The 20006-nt window shown below is 38.0% G+C and overlaps 1 protein-coding gene across 8 annotated transcripts in view; it reads right to left on the bottom strand.

The window, feature by feature from the left end:
• Positions 1–405: 405 nt before the first annotated feature.
• Positions 406–20006, bottom strand: part of dab2ipa (DAB2 interacting protein a) — a 112185-nt gene continuing 92584 nt past the window's right edge. For all 8 annotated transcript variants that reach the window (XM_056259707.1, XM_056259708.1, XM_056259711.1 and 5 more), the window contains 10 exons: positions 17882–18026; positions 16626–16770; positions 14562–14798; positions 14016–14217; positions 9700–9878; positions 7705–8602; positions 6252–6404; positions 3794–3996; positions 2178–2265; positions 406–665 (listed from right to left, as the gene is read on the bottom strand). In XM_056259707.1, coding sequence (XP_056115682.1) covers positions 498–665; positions 2178–2265; positions 3794–3996; positions 6252–6404; positions 7705–8602; positions 9700–9878; positions 14016–14217; positions 14562–14798; positions 16626–16770; positions 17882–18026 — 2418 coding nt within the window. In that variant the 3' untranslated portion in view covers positions 406–497. The remainder of the gene's footprint in view (positions 666–2177; positions 2266–3793; positions 3997–6251; positions 6405–7704; positions 8603–9699; positions 9879–14015; positions 14218–14561; positions 14799–16625; positions 16771–17881; positions 18027–20006) is intronic.

Here is a 20006-nt window from a genome sequence, read left to right as displayed (position 1 = left end):
GAGTGATGCAAGCAACACAAATGTAAAGAAAATCATGTTTACATGAAATGTACAGATGTATCAATAAAAACAAAGCAGAAACTAGTGTTTCGACAAATAATTACATCCTTATGATTGATCATTATTATCACGCTAACTCCAAATCAAAATGCGTATATGCACAGTTCAAATCTAGAGATGATACAGAATTAGGTCACGGCTAACTTCTGTGACCGAGTGGCTCTCGTGACAAAGGCTATAAATGAAGCATCATGGGAATATTCCATTAGACATCTTTGATTGGCTAATAATCTATTAGTCTTTATATACCGAGTGAAGCAACCGTGGGACATTGTGCAACATCCTATCCGATTTGTTCCCAAAGGAGTTATTTCGACCCAGTACTCAGGACTTTGTGAAGTAAATTTAAACCTGCTGGAGTGCCGTTTTTTCCGTATTGTTTCCGCGAGTTACCCATAGCCCTTGTCCATCACTAGCCGTGTGTGTTTGTATCCACGCTAGCAGTTGCTACTGTTCCGGAATTCTCCGTTTTCCGTGATCTGGAGCTTCGTAGGGTTGGTGGGAGAGATGCCGTTCCTCGTTTGCATGCTGTACCGATCCTTCAGCTGAGACAGAGCGCTCATTAGCCGGGCGTTCGCGGCGTCCAGGGATGCGATTCTCTTCTCCTGTGGGGAGTGACCATTCATGGAGGTCAGATAGAAGAAGGTGATTAACAGTGCGTGATATTTAATGTTTAATTAAAGTCTTTCTACTCCGCAAACGGACGCAAGGTGACTGGCACTCTTTGGTCTGAAACATTACAGACTAATTACACCGTCTAAAACCCATTCAATTAATTCATAGAGTTGGAATTAAAATTCGTGCGGCGACAGCAGTAATCTCTCCTCGCCTTTATAAAATAAATCTATGATGTAAACAAAGTCTTTAATTATTTTGATGAGTGCTAAAGTGAATCCACAGTGGGGGGTTTTTATGCTCATCAAAATGTTTACGAGAGACGCTGATTGTCCCCGGAGGACATGGGTGTTTATCATTAAACTTTCAACTACATTAATACTATTAAACCTCAGAGACCAACTCATCACATCATGCTGAAATCTAAACAGAACACAAGAGGGCGCTATGACCCTGCAAATGGGAAGCTGACAATTGATACAAACATCCAAAACCAGTAGTGAAAATGCTTTTTATTTTATTTATTTAATAGAAAATGATTCACTACATTAGATTATCAGCATAAGAACTTGAGTGAAAAGTTAACATTGATTTCTTAGTATTTAGTATGCACCCCTACTGCTTTAATGACAGCAGCACTCAAGCTGACACGTACTGATGATCATGTTCTACAGCCTGATTTGAGAATGATCCAAAAAGCATCTTGTGCTTTAATGGAAGCAAATCTGTTTATTTGATTAGTGACATAGAAATAGTGCAGAATCTTAAATATGTCTTTAATCATTTTGTCATTTTTTATTTTAAATAGAAGACTTTTGGACTCACCAAGGCTTTATACAGTCAAAATATTATTACAATTTAAAATAACTGTTCTCTATTTTAATGAATTAAAAAATGTAATTTATTGTTGTGATGGCAAAGCTGAATTTTTAGCATCATTACTCCAGTCTCCAGTGTCACATGATCCTTCAGAAATCATTCTAATATGCTGATTTGCTGCTCAAGAAACATTTCTTATTAGTATCAATGTTGAAAACAGTTGTGCGTGCTTAATATCGTGGAAACCATCATTCATTGTTTACAGGATTCTTTGATGAACAGAAAGTTCAAAATAATTCTTTACTGTCATTTTTGATCAATTAATGCATCCTTGCTAAAATGAAAAATAAAAATATATTTTTTATATTACTGACCTAAAACTTTTGAACGACAGTATAAGGGAAAGTGTATATTTTAAGTCAATTTAGTAGTTCACTTAAATAGCCCAGTATTAATGAATTTTAGTATTCCTTAATATATTCCATAAATCTCATTAAACCAAAATAAGAAAAATGCTGTTTTAGATGGAGTATAGGTTGTCAACCCAAATATTTTTCACTTACATTAAGCTTCTGGATCAGCACCAGTCGAAAGACATCGTGGAAATATTTTGATTACAATAAACCTTGACTTGTCTTTACAATGAATAAAGACACAACACAGGCTTTTGATTTTAGATTCACCTGGGCTTCGATGATTTTCTGTTTGGAGTCTACGATGGCCTGCATGTCGGCGTGATCTTTCTTCAGCTCGTCTTCAACTGACATCAACCTAAAACATAAAATTGCCACATACATCTTTAAGCTACAGATGCTACTTGAGTGCTTAACTGAACTGTACCATAATACTTAAAATATCTCAAAGAAAGTAAGTAAATAGGAAAATGTAATTGTAGGCATCTGGTGCAAGTGATAGATAGAGTTGCATACCATCTGCATACTGGTGAAAGGAAATATTGTACTGATTAATTACACTAATCGCTAAAGGAAGCATGTAAAGGTTAAATAATAGAGGACCCAAAATTGAGCCTTGAGGAACACCACAAGATATGACGCAACGCCTGGAGGTGTAGGTACCCAGTGTAACATAGTTATCCCTACAGCTTAAGTAGAATCTAAACCAGTCGAAGACAGGACCTGATAGACCGTCCCAGTTCTGTAGTCTGTCGGGTAGAATCTCATGATCAACAGTGTAAGAAAAGCAGGACTCAAATGTAAAAGTTCCAAATAACTTGCAGATTGTTTAAAACCTTAAGCAAGGCTGTTTCTGTACGGTGGTAACACTTTACTTGAAGGGGTGTACATAAGACTGACATGACACCTTCATAACCATGACATGACATATGTCATGAATATGAAGTAGGGTTTATGCATGTTTATGACAACTGTCACTAAGTGTCTTTCGCTCAATAATGACATTTTGAATGCAAATATGACATTGTTTAAGATGTCTTTGTTATGACACCTTGACATAAACTATAACATCATAACCTGTCAGTGTCTTTGTCATGACAACTTGACATTAAATTAAGTTAAACTGTCATGTGGTTGGTTTTGACACTGGCTGTCATAAGGCCATTATAACTGTGTCATGAATATTTTTCGTGACCTCAACTACAGTGGTACAAATTGAATTTGTCATTAAACAGTTATAATGGCTTCATGACAGCCAATGTCAAAACCAACCACCTGACAGTTTAATGTAATGTTAACCAATAAAGCTAAGTGGTTTCTTAAGATAATTAATCTGCTATGTCATGTTTATGACAGGTTGTGTTGTCTTAGTAATGTCAAGTTGTCATGACAAAGACACTGACAGGTTATGATGTATTGGTCTATGTCAAGGTGTCATAACAAAGACATCTCAAACAATGTCATATTTGCATTAAAAATGTCATAATTGAGCGAATGACACTTAATGACAGTTGTCATAAACACGCATACAATTTCCTTCATATTCATAACATGTGTCATGTCATGATTATGAAGGTGTCATGTTAGTCTTATGCACACCCCTTCAATTAAAGTGTTACCCACTATTTTTCCAATTATTTTACCAAGAAATGGAAGATTAGACATTTGGTCAGTAGTTACTGAGCACAAAATACCTAATTTACCATCAGAAGTTTATCTAGGATACCTTAAGTTTCAAACAGTTAATTTTGGACCCTAGTTACATCTAATGTATCATCTTTTATGAGGTTTGAAACTACAAAGTTTTAGTTTCTAGACTGGATCTTTGATCACAAGGCCACACCACCCCACATCCAAACTCTCCTGCTTCTAAAGCAGATCTTCACCTGGTGATGATGCTTTTCATCTGGAGCTCTTTGTCATCTTGCTGCTTGCGTAATCGCTCCTCCGTGTCCTCCAGCCGGGCCTGGTACTCCAGGAGCATCTTCTGGGTTTGGTCGTCCTGGCTTTTCATGCGAGATTCATACTCTTCCAGCTTCTTAGCAGAGATACGCAGCTTCTCCTGCAGGACAGCTATCTCCTGCTGATACTGAGGAAGAAAAGAGCGAATGAAGAACTCTAATAGCAGGATTAAAGAACAGCAAAAGCTGTGTAAAGAGGGAGTTCTCAGATGTGCACAGCTGTGGTTTGAAATGCATATTACATGAATATAGCCCTGCTAATCATCTTATATCTGTCTGCTAAGGCTGGGTAATCCAGCAAAGCTGTATGAAATATACCTAGTTGGTGCTACTGAATGATTCAAAGATGAATACCTTATGTGTTTTGGGGCAAACCTCTAGCTCAAACTGTAAAGCATGGTGCTAACAAAGCCAAGGTCATGGGTTTGATTTGCAGGGAATGCATGAAATGATAACAGCTATACTTTGAAATCATCTAAGTTGCTTTGTATAAAAACAACTTACAAAAATACTTTTTTCCTGAGATTTTACTGTAGGTTGAAATAAGGTTATTTTTATAATATAATTTTTATAAGGTTTTTTTTTTTATTATTGTTTACTTTATAGTATAAACCTTACAACAAATGTTTAATTTACTCTTGAAAATACTATTTTCCAATGGGGTAACTGATGTTTGATGAATCTGATGGGGGAAAAAGTAAAAAAAAACAAAAAAAAAGTAAAAAAAAAACGAAATAAATAAAACTGGTAATTGTGATATCAAGTTTAAAAAAAGAAATAAAGTCATAATGTGAGATACAGTGAAAAGTCACATTTACTGGAAAAGTCAGAATTTTCACTCAAAGGCAGAAAGAAACTTGCATTAAAAAAAATCTAGTCTTAATATGTTACACAATTTTGCTTTTCAAGTAAATTCAAGTAAAACTGGTTAGGAAAATAATTTTGCTTCAGGCTATTCAGAAACTAAGACAGTGTTGTATGAAATGTTTTATGCAGTTGTTCTAAGGAGAATGTTTTTTCAAATGCTCTGCCAATAGTCTGCATCTTAAGATTCTGCTTCGTCAAGGGCTTATAGATACAGAAACTGACTGCTTTATAAATATGCAAAGACATGAAATAAAAAGCCTGTTTTTTTCATTTTGTTGTTTTGCATCTCGACTAAAACGTTATTGTGGAAAAAGCGCCGTTCCCTTTTGAGGATTGAACCAATCTTCACAGCATCACTTACATTAACAGCTTCAAACAGCACAGATGCAGTGGGGTTTTGCTGAGGGAGAGGGTTGAGTATGTGGGTGTGCTGGCTCTATGCACTCCGCCGGGTTCATTATTCATTAAAGAGCAGGGGAAAGAGACGGCAGACAAGCCTGAGCCAGGTGCGTGCTTCTCCACTTTTGCAGTGTAGTGATTTGAGCCTGTTTGCCTAAATTACAACACTAGAGAGATCAAGAGGCAACTTTATCTGAAGTGCTTTAGAATTGCACTTCTACTCTTCGAACAACATCAACCTGTCTGCAGTTTGACATCCACCATCTTCGTATCAGTTTAAGAGAAGATGCCGTGACTAAGCAACTAGATCTGAGCTTAAAATATCCTCACGTCTTGGTTCTTGGGGGAATAAAAAATGTGGATGGTTCTGTTTTCCTTTAGTTTAGAGAGTGAAACTGGTTTAAAATATTTAAGTTAGCAATTTGCACTACAGTTCAAAAGTTTGGGGTAGATACGACTTTTTAATGTTTTTGAAAAACGTCTCTTACAGTATATGCTCACCAAAGCTGCATTTATTTGATAAACAGTGGAATATTATTACAATTTTAAATAAATATTTTCTATTTTAATATATTTTAAAATGCAATTTATTCCTGTAATGGCAAATCAGATTTTTTAGCATCATAACTCTACTCTTCGGTGTCACATGATCGTTCAGAAATCACTCTAATATACGGATTTGCTGCTCAAGAAAGATTTCTTATTATTATCAATGTTGAAAACAGTTGTGCTGCTTTTGACCGACTAAATGTTTCCTTGCTGAATAAAAATATTCATTTCATTCAACAACAACAACAAAAAAACAAATGATTAGCTAGTGAATATTAATTAGGTTTAGATGATTGGTCATTCCAGGAAGGTTACCAAGCAATGTCAGCATGGCCTAAATAATATTCATCAACATGCCGTGAAGTCACAGAAAGTCCATAATGTTCCAGTGAGGATAAATGGGAAAGCAGCTAATGTATTTTATGAGAGATGATCCCCTCTTATAGCACTTATAGCACTTCCTGTCTGTGTGCCCATGGGAGGCCAGTCTTGATCTCACAAACAGTGAGCCTGCTGTATTTCTGCTGTTTTTATGCTGCTGCACCGCAAAATAAGGTCTCATTATTACCTTTTCAGTTGGTGTGAGATCCTCCTTGTTAGGAAAGTCCTCCCGGTGTTTCGAATCTGGGTCAATTCCCTCCTGCTCCAAATATTGCACATTCATATTCAGCAGCCATGCAGCAGTGCGGTCCAACGCATTGGGATTCACAGGGGATGGAGCCTAATAAAAGTTCATTTGAACAAACACGCACACACAGACACACACACGATTGTATTATAATATGGCCATGCTAACATCGAAATGAGAAAGTTGCTATCAAATTTGTTAGTTTTCACTCATCCACAGAAACATGCACACAAACAAGTGCCTCAAAACTGTTCAAGGTGTCAACAGCACTTGTGCGCGCTAGAAAAAAACATTTGATCATTTTTTAATGAAGAGTCATTCAGCAGACATCAAAGGAACAGTTTGGACAATGCGAGCAGTCATTTAATCACTAGCGCAGCGCCTGCGCTCTAGCAATTAATTCTGCTTGTCTGCTCCATTCCTTTCGCCTCTGACAGCGAGAGGGCTGCGTGTTCATCTCAACCTAAGAGCCTCGTTTGATTCTAGCGTTGCACCAAAAGGCTCATTATCCCCCGAGAGATCTGAGTGCCAAGTTGTTTTAAGGATATCAGCCGAGTGGTAGCTAATTTAGTGGTATCTAAATTAGCTATGGGAATGTTGCAACATAAAGAGACAGCTAGGGATGTGATCGGTTTTAAAATGCTATGTCTTGAAAACTTGGAACTTTGAGAAGTATAATATCTTTTCTTGATTGAAGCAACAATCACTACGATTAGGTTTATAACACTTCTGAAAAAAACATGAGTGGCACTAGCCCTGCAAAACTTGTAGCCACAATGCTAGTTGTTAGCATGCTGCTATGTGGTTGATGGGGTTCTTACTGGCCCACCAATTCTCTGTGATATTTTGATCTCCAGATATGACTCGGATCTTTAATGCAAGTCCATTGTATTTTTTTTTAAAATTGTATTTCAAAATATCTCATTGTATTTTTTATGATACGTTTATTGTCCAGAGAAAAATCAAGTTTATTTGCCTTAAATAAAAGCAACATTTGTGATGGAATATGGAGCCTCACACATGATATGTGGGGAAAAATAGACATTGTGGCAAAGACCAAATTTGTTTCCTAAGATCTATTCATTCATGGCCACATTTTATTAATTAGTTCCCTTGTTTTAGTTAAATTGAGGCCACTAAATTAAGGGAACACATTATTAATTCGTGACAATGGTATCTTCTTGTTGTTTTTTTATTATACTTTAAGAAAAAAGCTTTTCAAAATAGATTTTGTTGAGGAAATCTAGTGGTCAAAAAGATGAATAGCACCTGTACATGACCTGTACATATTCGATTCATATAATTCAATTATATGACAAACTTTTTACCCAAAAGAAAGGAAATTTTCATCTAAAGACAAAAACTAAAAAAAATGTTGTCACAATTAACTCACTTGTTTGTGCAGGGTCCGCTGCTTGGATTCTGGACTGTCCCCTTTGGAGGACGACGACTGCTGCCTCAGTCTGGTGCCGCTGCTTGGCCAATCAGGAGATGATGACATCATGCTTCCACTGGAGGGGCGGGGGTAGGGTGCGGTGTTGAGCATGTTGGGTGGAGTGCGGCCTCTTGTGACGGCTGGAGGCGGCTGGTCTATCCGGCGCTGTGGCCCTGCGCTGTTCTGCCGCGGTACGTTGGTCTGGTGTTGGGCCTCCGTGAGGGACAGCTGTCTGCGGGTGAACTCTCCAGAACGCCGAATGAACTCATCCCCGCTGCTGCCCCCTCCCCCACTGGCCCCCGCGCTGGACTGGCCCAGGAACGGGTGCTTTGACCCCGCAGTAGCTGCTTCCTCTGCGTTACTCTGGGAGCTGATGGAACTCTGGCATTCAGATCCCGAATCGGCCACCGCACGGGGCGACACGGGCAATCCGGCAGCCATCTGGTACACAGGGTTCTGGAACGAGAGCGGGGCAAGCAGCTGAGACCTTCCCGGGGCGGTCTCTGTGCTCGGTGTCGTGGGGGTCTGACCTGCTCTCCTTAGTGTCGGACCGCTGGGCGTGTTGCCCTTAGCAGTGCGGGTGGTCCACACTCCCGTGCCCTGGCCGACGGAGGTCTGGCTGTCATTGAGGGGGTCGCTGAAGGAGGTGTTGGGAGCGCTCTCAAGTGAACGACTGTCCTGCAGGTCCACCATTGACAAGCTCTTGCTGCCGTTAGGGATCTGAACATCTGGCTCGTTGGCCTCTGAGTAACTGGAGCTGCGGGCCGGCGACGGCTGAATCACAGAATTCCTTGTCACAAAAAATAGATCCTTGTTTTCGGGGGTAGGCGAGGGCAGCCGAGTGAAATCCACCAACCTGTCCAAGTGGCGACAGGACAAATTTGAAGATCACAGCTGTTCTTTAATTCAAATCAAACTCATTATTTGTCAATCTAGCTCATTTGCATGGCTAATTGATGTGTGTGCTAATATGACAGATTATAGTCCAAACACTGTACTTTGACAAAACATAACAGTACACTAAATCTCACGACAAAGACTACATAAAAAAAAAAAATGCCTTTCATTACTGAGCAAGAGGATAAACCACCCAGAAGTTTTTTGTTTTATTTTTGCACATGAAGAAAAGGAAAGTTTAAATGTCTTGTTTGGTTCTCTCCAGTCAAAACAAATCAGGATAAGTCTGGTCAAGTTAACTGCATGCATTATATTGCCACTTTCGACATTAACACGTTCAAAAGTTTAGAAGAATGTTTCAACTCTTTTTAACGCTGTTTTTAATAATAATAAATGTTTCTTGATTACCAAATCAGCATATTAGACACTGAAGACTGGAGTAATGATGCTGAAAATTCAGCTTTGCATCACAGGAATAAATTACATTTTAAAATATATTCAAATAGAAAACTATATTTAAATTTGTAATAATATTTCACAATATTGCTGTTTTTACAGTCATTTTCATCAAATAAATGCAGCCTTGGTGAGCCTAAGAGACTTTTTAAAAAACATTTAAAAAATCTTAACGACGGCAGACTTTTGAAAGGTAGTGTACATTTATGCATTCGGCAGATGCTTTTATTCAAAACATCTGACTGTGCATTCATACATTTTATTAGTAGGCCTATTCGTTTTCCCAGAGAACTGAAACCATGACCTTGGCATTGCTAGTGCGGTGCTCTTTCAGTTGAGAAAATGAATGTATGTGTAGATCTGTAATAGATCTGAAAATAAATTATTAAAACATGTGAAGACATAATCAGATCCAATTAATCGTCTTTAAAAAGCACTGAGTGATGAATCAAGCAGCAAGAAAAGATGTAGTGCTTTATAAGAGCCCTGCTCTGTAAAAGTTTCACCTTCATTTTTACCATATTCCACAATAGAATGATAAAGATTTGACTAGCTTTACTATCTAAACCAGGCTGAAATTGAAGTTTAGGCTCAACTTACCCTGTGATCTCACTGTCCATGACCATTTTCTGCAGACCGGTAGACAGGCTGCTGCTGGGTAGACTGGGGGAGCCCACGCGCTCGGTGGGAGACGGCACAGGGACTCCGGTGGGGTTCGTCAGGGCTGAATTCACGTCCCGCAGGATCCGCGCTAGAGGACCCAGCTTGGTGATAGTACTCTACAATACAATGGAGAATGAAGTGTGTCTGACTGGATTCAAACTTGATAAAGCACTGAACTCACTCTGGTGGGTAAAAGACAATATATCACTACAGAAAAAACACTTAAAATAAGGTTTAGTACAGGTATGTTATTCCAGCAGTTTGAAGCAGCAAGACTAGAGAGGCTATGGATTAGAGTGATTTTACTGTTCAATGGGTTCAGTGGAGAATCTTAAGGATCAATTGCTGGTGTTAATCTGGATGTTTCTATTGAAAGTGCACATTTTAGCCTAACCGCAAGATTAATTTTAATACTGTAACCATTTTATGGTTTCTAGCAACATGGTGCCTAAATATTAAAGAGGCCATATATTATGCCGTTTTACAAAGTCATGAGTTTGCTTTTGGGGCCTGCTAAAATAGGTGTTAATAAAACGCATTATTTTTCATATACATTCACCTAAAGGATTATTAGGAACACCTGTTGAATTTCTCATTAATGCAATTATCTAATCAACCAATCACATGGCAGTTGCTTCAATGCATTTAGGGGTGTGGTCCTGGTCAAGACAATCTCCTGAAGTCCAAACTGAGGCCCCGTTTACACGATGGGAAAACGCAGATATTTCTCTGCGTTTTGCCCTCTCATTTACACGAAAACTGCGTTTTTATCACAGAAAACGATTATTTCTAAAAACTCCGGGCAAAGTGGAGATTTCTGAAAACGCCGGTTATGTGTTGCCGTGTAAACTGGGAGAAACGGGGTTTTAGGTTCTCTCTTGCCGATTCTGAGGATTTTGATTGGCTTGCATGGCTTTATCCTTCTCCCTACACTGCCGCCCATAGGTTTGGCATAGTTATGATGGCGCTCGACGGTGTATTTATGCGGGTGTGTGCACGATGTTATTTTTGAAAACGGAGAGGGGGAAAATATTCGTTTCTCTAAATACCCGGCTATGTGTAAACGTAGCCTGAATGTCAGAATGGGAAAGAAAGGTGATTTAAGCAATTTTGAGCGTGGCATGGTTGTTGGTGCCAGACGGGCCGGTCTGAGTATTTCACAATCTGCTCAGTTACTGGGATTTTCACGCACAACCATTTCTAGGGTTTACAAAGAATGGTGTGAAAAGGGAAAAACATCCAGTATGCGGCAGTCCTGTGGGCGAAAATGCCTTGTTGATGCCAGAGGTGTAGTGGTAAAAAAAGAGGTGGGTAAACTATAAATTCTGGTGGACCACGACGTGGTGGTCACCCGGTAAGGTGGGCCACTGCCTACCGGTGTATGTGTATCTCCTGATGACATTGCTATATAGGGAGGGCTCGACATTAAGCCTTTTCATACGCTTAATCTGTCATCCACTTGTCCGAATAAAAAAGTTTTTTTTTTTTTTTTTTTTATTCTCAGTGTTTAATCAGCTTTGATATTTAAATCGGCATATTGTAATATCTGCACCTTTAAAGGGCATCCCCTCCCCCAATCTTATTAAATGTATGCTTAATCTTTCATTTTAAATTCCTAAATTTGATCAATAAATTCATGTTCGCCAATGATTCAATTATTTCGAATAATAAGACACTATAGGGCTGATCAAATTGAGTCATTTACACTGAAAAATTCCAATTGCATAAAATAATGTTATGAAATTGATTTAAATTTACAAATAAGAAACTTTGGGAAGAATGATCTACTTTTAAACATAACACGAAACCGCCAGTAGGTGGCGGCAGGCGACCGTCTTAATGAGTGAGTCATTGATTCATTCAAACGATTTGTTAAAACGGCTGATTCATTCAAGAATGAGACAGATGTTTATGAATGGGTCATTGAATCTTTGACTCAATCGATTCGTTCAAAATGCTGAATGATTCAGTAATGAAAACAGGTCGAGTGTTCCTGTGAGATGCGCCGTGGTTCTGCTGTGATTTTTGTTTGGAACTATTTTCGCTGCTGAAACAGAACAAAAACAGCCACTTGCATCTAAAATGTAAGTGACTTAATTTTAACTGTTTATTGAACTGTTGTAGGAAATCAATGTCACATTTTCAATTGTGATGGTGTTCAGGAAAAATAATGGAGGTTGCTTAACATATGTTAAAAATATAAAAACTCCACATTTAGATTTTTTATAGGCAGTATGTTGTTAACTGAGTGTGTGTGCGCTCATTTGTGTAGATTTCTCCTCGAGAGGCTGCGCGAGCGTCAACAGCGCAACCGTCATTAAAAGTCAACAACATTGACAGTAATGCAGCGCAATATGAAAGAGTTCGTCTTAGGTTTAACAATTATGAAACTAATAATGAACAATATGAAACTAAAACGACATAAGTTTAATTTATAGCTATTTAGAGGTGGATAAACGCACTTTGGAGGTGGGTAAACGCTATTTCCGAATATTGGGAGGTGCGTAACGTGCGTTTAGCCTCCACTACATCCCTGGTTGATGCTAGAGGTCAGAGGAGAATGGGCCGACTGATTCAAGCTGATAGAAGAGCAACTTTGACTGAAATAACCACTCGTTACAACCGAGGTATGCAGCAAAGCATCTGTGAAGCCACAACACGCACAACCTTGAGGCGGATGGGCTACAACAGCAAAAGACCCCACCGGGTACCACTCATCTCCACTACAAATAGGAAAAAGACGCTACAATTTGCAAGAGCTCACCAAAATTGGACAGTTGAAGACTGGAAAAATGTTGCCTGGTCTGATGAGTCTCGATTTCTGTTGAGACATTCAGATGGTAGAGTCAGAATTTGGCGTAAACAGAATGAGAACATGGATCCATCATGCCTTGTTACCACTGTGCAGGCTGGTGGTGGTGGTGTAATGGTGTGGGGGATGTTTTCTAGGCACACTTTAGGCCCCTTAGTGCCAATTGGGCATCGTTTAAATGCCACGGCCTACCTGAGCATTGTTTCTGACCATGTCCGTCCCTTTATGGCCACCATGTCCCCATCCTCTGATGGCTACTTCCAGCAGGATAATGCACCATGTCACAAAGCTCGAATCATTTCAAATTGGTTTCTTGAACATGACAATGAGTTCACTGTACTAAAATGGCACCCACAGTCACCAGATCTCAACCCAACCCAGATCTCAACCCAATAGAGCATCTTTGGGATGTGGTGGAACGGGAGCTTCGTGCCCTGGATGTGCATCCCACAAATCTCCATCAACTGCAAGATGCTATCCTATCAATATGGGCCAACATTTCTAAAGAATGCTTTCAGCACCTTGTTGAATCAATGCCACGTAGAATTAAGGCCGTTCTGAAGGCGAAAGGGGGTCAAACACAGTATTAGTATGGTGTTCCTAATAATCCTTTAGGTGAGTGTATTTTACATTGTTGCAGCACCTCTTTTCCCAGTCTGTCAATAACGCTCTAGTTCGGGTCTCAATGAAGCCCCTCTTTCCGAAAAGTGCAACGTGCTCTGATTGATGCAGACGACCAATCAAGCGTGTTTTGGAAATGTCACGCCCTTTACCAATATTAACACACTACTAACGCAACCAAGCGGCAGGCTTCCAACACGGAAGTGATTTAAACTGCAATTCATCGACTGGCCCCAAGAGACAGGCCCCAAAAGATAGTCAATCCCATATACCCCCCATATTAATATGCCCAACTTTCCAGCAGAAAAAAATATTTTTAAAACCTGGTTTCAAAAGTATTTTTGGTCTATATAGCCAATTTTGCCCTTCATCACAAATGTGAGCCACTTGAGTGACAGGTGGATTGCCGCTGCTGTCAGATAACCAACTCCCTTTGGACTGGACTTTGTGCTTTGTAACTTTGCAGGCCTTCATGCTTAAACAACAACATTACAATAAAGAAAGATTAAAATGTAAAAAATTATATTCTCAGGTGTGTATATATGCTATTTCACATTTTAGATCTTTGATTGTGGCTCATCCAATCAGATTTTAGAGCCAGTACTGTCTGTATTTTATCTTAAATGAAAATCTGTTCACTTTAGATAAACTAAACTGAGCTCTTTGTAATTCATCAGATTCTATTTTCTGATCTCAAATTACAATGATAAAGATATTCATTATTCCCTTTTCACTGATTTATGTGATTGTCTGTGAGAAAACTGACAGTTATATATATTTTCCCATGAAAAATGATATTTGTTCAAACATAGGTGTTCACCTGATCGAGCTGTGAGACCGCTTCTGACAGAAGAGAATGGAGAGTGGAGAGTTCACGGCCCAGGTCAACATAACCCTCGAAGCCTGCTGTGTTTGAGATGGTCTCTGGGTTGGAGATCTCCAGCAGGAAGCGCTGCATGTTGGTCCATTCATGCTCCAAGAACTGATTCATGAAGGACATGTACTCCTCCTTACTGCCAAACCTATGAGCAAAAAAAAACAAAGTACAGTTTGAGTTTCCTGATACAAATGTACCATTTGAAATACTTTATCAGTATGTTCACATAACTAATTGCAACCACAGGAATAATATTGCTCATTATAATACTGATTTAACCATAGTTCAAAGTACGATGCATTAAAACTCATGATCAACATCAATTTCATTGTCATTTCAGTATCATGGCATATGATATAGCTTTTGTTATGACACTCTTAGAAGAAAAGGTTCCATATACTGTAGAACCTTTGTATCTATCTTAAAAAATAACTTATTTATGTACTTAAAAAAGTTCTATCTTTGAGTTGCATGCACAAATTCACTCACTTGGTGAAGTTGGCGAGGTTTTGCGTTACTTTGGCAATGAGCGTGAGTGTGCGGGCGGTACGGTCGTCGGGATATTCCTGCATGAGGCTGAAGAGTGAGGGCGACATGATAGCAGGACACAGGAAACGCAAGAAGAGAGAGGCACTGATCAGGCGTTCGCTGATGTCTGGCCGTCCTCGGCTACTGCATTCATGCCTCCAGGACGCAAACACTTCTTTGAGCTCCCGAGGAAACACGCTGGAGTGAAAAGACAATTAAGTGATTTGATTAGAAAACAAAAAGTCTGTTTAAAAATGATTAAATGGATAGTTCACCCAAAAATGTTAATTCTGTCATTAATTATTCACCCTCATGTGATTCCAACATACAGCCTGTAATATAACTGTCATTTAACTGTCTTCAACAGTTCATAGTGACCACAGCTAAAAATATCCAGTATACAGGTTTGGAAAAACATGAGGGTGAATAAATGATGACTTATATGAGTCTAGCACTGCTAAGTAACTGTTTAGTAACAAACAGGCCCAAAAACAACAAAACTCCCACACAGTTCTGCATTCCCACATTGCATCACAGTCACTGTGTGCATTTAATTAAGTGTTAACAACACGGGACGACATCTTCTCCCACAACACTTTCACTGCTACCCCCTTTAACCGTTACACCCTCCTTTAATTTTCACATCATCGCCGTAAGGACGTCCCCTGCTGCGGCCTCTAGCTCACCACAATCTGCTGTTTAAGTAGCTCTTTTTAAGACAGCACGATATAAAAAAATGGCGGTATGACAAAACTGTAGCACTGTTAGACATAACCTGTCAAGATTCAGTCTAAGATAATCCTCAAAGTCAGGAAAATTACATTCCCCTGATGGAATATCATGCACCGGGCTGTTGCAAGAGGGACTAATTTCATTTCTCAGCATGGTTTTGCAGAAACGTAGGTGATGATTGAGGAATAGCACAGTCTCTACGAGGACAGATGGAGACCTCTCACTTCTTATTAGTCTTACCAAGCCAGGCTTCATGGGCCTTTTGGAGAAATGACAAAATTCCTTATTCAGGATCTGCCTCGACGATAGCAGACGATAACCCTTCATAAGTCTAAAAATGCTTGCATGTTTTTATTCAGCATTTATATTAATCTATTTGTAATGCTTATTATTCAAAGTGACTTACATTGAAATCAATATATATATATTAGTGCTATCAAATATGTTAATAAAAGTTTGTTTATTAATAATATGTGTATATATTATATTTATATATATATATATATATATAAAATATATATGTGTGTGTGTGTGTTTGTTTATATTTGTATACTACACACACACACACACACACACACACACACACACACACACACACATATATATATATATATATATATATATAATCATGATTAATCGATTTGACAGCACTAATATATATATAATTTAAATACCTTTAATAAAAAAATATGATATATATTTAATTTTCTTAATACATATCTTGAAATGTAGTCATATTTATATGAACACCTTTATATTTGTGAATAAATTAAACCTAATTTTAATATATTTCATATATATATATATATATAATACACATAAAATACTATATTAATGTAATCGTTTATGACATTTAAATTACTTAGTAAAATCTCTATGGTTACTATAATCACTTTACTATATGAATACATTTATAATTGTATATAAAATTAATACTACATAATTTAAATATACAGTATTTAATATATATATAAAATAATATTTTAATGTAATAGTTTCTGACATTTAAATTATTTAGTATAATCACTAATATATGAGAAGAACATTTACATATAAAATGATGTATACTATCACTCATCCATAAGAAAGGAAGTAAAGTAAATCGATCATATACGCGTAATGGTGAACTATGTTGTGTATTTTAGCATAATTAGAACTTCATATTGACCAATCAGTATTCAATATTGGAACTTCCCATTTTAAACCAATTAATGAAGCATTTCCAAATAGAAAAAAATCCCATTATGAGCTGTGAGCAGATGCTGATATGAGAGGCGAATTTGATCTCATTACCAGTAAGAGTTAATGATCTTGCAGAAAGCCAGCTCACAGCACATCTTGAGGTTGCTCTGGTGCTCATGCAGGTCGCTGGAGGAGCACTTAGACGAATCCACCTCACAGTTCTCGTCTGACTCATACAGAGCTTTGATGAACTCTCCTGGAACAAAGAAAGTAAACAATGCAGAAAACCCCAGTACTGTGCTGCTGGTCAAATGTTAAAACTACAGCTAATGCTAAAGTAACAAAACTTTATCATTAGAAAAGAATAGTACTATTAAAGCGGTTTAAAATAATGTACTTGAATAAATTGGAAATTAATCATTGACTCAATAGGTGCAATGGGTGATTCTCCACAGAAACATTTTTTATTATGCTTGCTGGTTGAAAGTCTCTTCACATCCTGATAGCAATCACTATGTTAAGCGGTCTAAATGTATTTATATACATATATATAGTCTATGGAGGGGGTAGGACCATAAAATGTTCGTTCAATCATTGCATTCGGTCCGAATAAAATGATAGCATGTGTTCCCTGTCAGTCAACGTGTGTTTGCATACCACTGCACAGCCTGTTCACGCAGACATCATACGTCATCAGCGTTCACACACGCTGTGCGGATAGAGCGAGAATGGCAGGCAAACAGTTGTTTACGTTCGTTATTGTAGTACTTTGACTCACTGTACTGTAATGTTTTCTCACCGGTGAATGACAAATGATCTAATACAATAACGTTGTCTCTGATCGTCTGGCTTCTGGTCTGTGCGCGTTCATGTGTTTTAGGGGGAGGCGTGGCTTTGGACGGCGATTTGAAGGGAGGGTGGGATCGTATGCTAGCAGGCTAAAGTTAGCATTTCCCAGATCACCTATTGCACCTTTAATTTTGTAATGCTCGAAAATTAACCAAATAATGATTGAAACTATGCTGTTGATGTAAGCTTCAACACTTTCTCAATGACTAAACTTTTAAAAGTAGTTTCTCAGCATCAAACAGGCACTTCTGAGGGAAACCGAGCCTAAAGCTTTCCCTCCGCACTCGATTGTGTGCTCATATTCGACTTGATATCTTAAATAATTGAACAGAACTTCAAAAACACAGACTACACAAAAAAAAAGCAGTAAATTATTGATTCTTGATTCTCCCAAGCATATTTGATGGTCTAAAATCCCAACAGGAATTGTGAGGAAAGGATCGGACTGCTTTAATTTCAATGACAATTAAATAAATATACATTTCACAGAGACATGTACACAAAGTCAGTGTTTTTACCTAAAGCGTCCTGAAGGTACTTCTGTCCCACTAGTTTCAGGTACTCCTCTATAGCTTTAGTGGCCAGTGTGTTCTCACGGAATATGAGATGCTCATTGTCTCCGCAACGGTCCACCTCAGACATCATCAGATCTGTCAGAAAGTCCTGAGGGGACAACACATTAAAATGTCTTTATTAGTGTTCAGCTTTTGTTGTCAAACTGTTTGAAAAGGACCCCTGACTGAAACCTTAGGTTTTCCTGGACACTCCCCCTGACTCTCATTGGTCAGACAAACAGATAGTCCCGCCCAATCTCATCTGGTTGAGCAAATGTTACTGTATCAAGCTGGTCAGGATGCTTGATTTATCGGTAACGCTTCCTTTTACAGTACAGTACTTACGTGTACTTACAGTGTACTTACCTAGAAAGTACTGGCTAATATAAGGTAAGTACATGGGTTAGGGGTAGTTTCAGGGTTAGTACCTAGTTATTACCCAGTAATTATAATTACTATAATAAGTACATAGTAAGTACATGGGTAACAGGACTGTAAAAAAAAACGTTACCGATTTATCAACATTACTTATAGTTGTCTTTGTATATAAAACTGATAAAAAGAAACACAAATCATGCAGACTTTTTATACAAGCAATGAAACTCGAAAGAAAAAAGTTGTATTCGCGTCTGCTGTGCTACTGGTCTGTTGCTTGCTTTTCTCCCTTATTCCCCCATCTTTGATCACTCTGTTTTTGAAATCCCAAGTTTGATTTTGAACCATCCAGAACCGGGTGTCTGACTGGATGACCTGGAAAACAGCAAAATCATCTAATAGGCCAGACTCAGGGGCTTTTTATTTGGAGTCTAGGAGTGCCACTATCGACTGAAGACACACAGCAGCTCCAGTCAGAATGTGTAACAGATTGAGAGGGTTATGGATATCCAGCTGGGGAGATGACTCATACTCCGTGATAGTGTATTGATTGTGGGATAATGGACATTGTATAGTTCAATGAAATTTACCCTGGGTGTCATTGCAATATTCTTTCCCTAACTTCCTGTTTTTCCTCTCTCATGATGCGTATCCCATGTCTCAGCTCCGCCTTCACTGCCTCTGTAATCAGTTTCAGCCTCCGAAGCCTACGAGTAAACATGCTAATGATTTGGACTCATGTGGCCCCTGTGTGAGAGGTCCTTTATACTCTGCAGGCTTTATTTAGAGGATACTCAGAGCCCCAAAAATGACAAAAAAGCACCATTAACAGTTAAGAAGACTCTTGCACACTACACTTCAGGTCTTATAAAGCCATACAATATTTTGTAATAATTTTAATTAGTCCTCTGCTGTAACTGTCATTGATGTCAAACATGTCAAGTGTTTTGTACTCGCCAAGTTTAAATAAGATTTCAGAGCTATGCCAGAAGGGAAGATCTTAAGTGAATAACAATGGCATCTGTGCACTTTTTCTTTTGTACACACGCACGCATGCACGCAGTTTGGAATTTAGAGTAATGACAGGAAGTGTAATTTACTGAATTGCAATTCTAAGAAATCGTTAGGTAATGGCATTCAATCATCATAATGACCTTTACCCATAAAGCTGTCTGTCTGTAAAAACTGTAATCCTTCAATCCTTGTCAAATGTTCCTTTTTCTTGTTAAAATGACCGTTATTGGGCTTAGTGAAATAAACCTATACCAAAATGTTTTTAAAATACATTTATTTAATACTAAGTATAGTACAAATCCTAAATTTTTTAAATTTCTTAATATTAAGCCTTAAAATGCATATAATATCCCTATTAGTAAGGATTGTATCTCTGTTTATATTTATTTTTTACTTTAAATAAATCTAATTCCTTTGAATTTCAGCACTAGTTCCAGTTCAAATTCAAATTCAACTCCAAATCAAATTCAATTCAAGCTTAACAAGTTAAAAAGCATTTGATTCATTTTAGAATGATGCTGAAAATGTAAAAAACAAACAAAAAAAACATGCTAAAATTAAAATTGCATTCAGCCAGTTATAATGTCATTATATATTCATAATGTTCTATTTTTCACAATAATTACCATGAATAATATAAGGGGTGAAAGGGGAATTTTTGTTCTCTTTTTGGCCCCCAAAAAGTGTTGATTAAAAAATG

Source organism: Rhinichthys klamathensis, unplaced genomic scaffold (genome assembly GCF_029890125.1).
Source record: "Rhinichthys klamathensis goyatoka isolate OS25496 unplaced genomic scaffold, OSU_Roscu_1.1 h1tg000169l_1, whole genome shotgun sequence".
Taxonomy (NCBI): Eukaryota; Metazoa; Chordata; class Actinopteri; order Cypriniformes; family Leuciscidae; genus Rhinichthys; species Rhinichthys klamathensis.
Note: the sequence above shows the minus strand (reverse complement) of the source record. Positions and strands in the feature narration are given on the sequence as shown.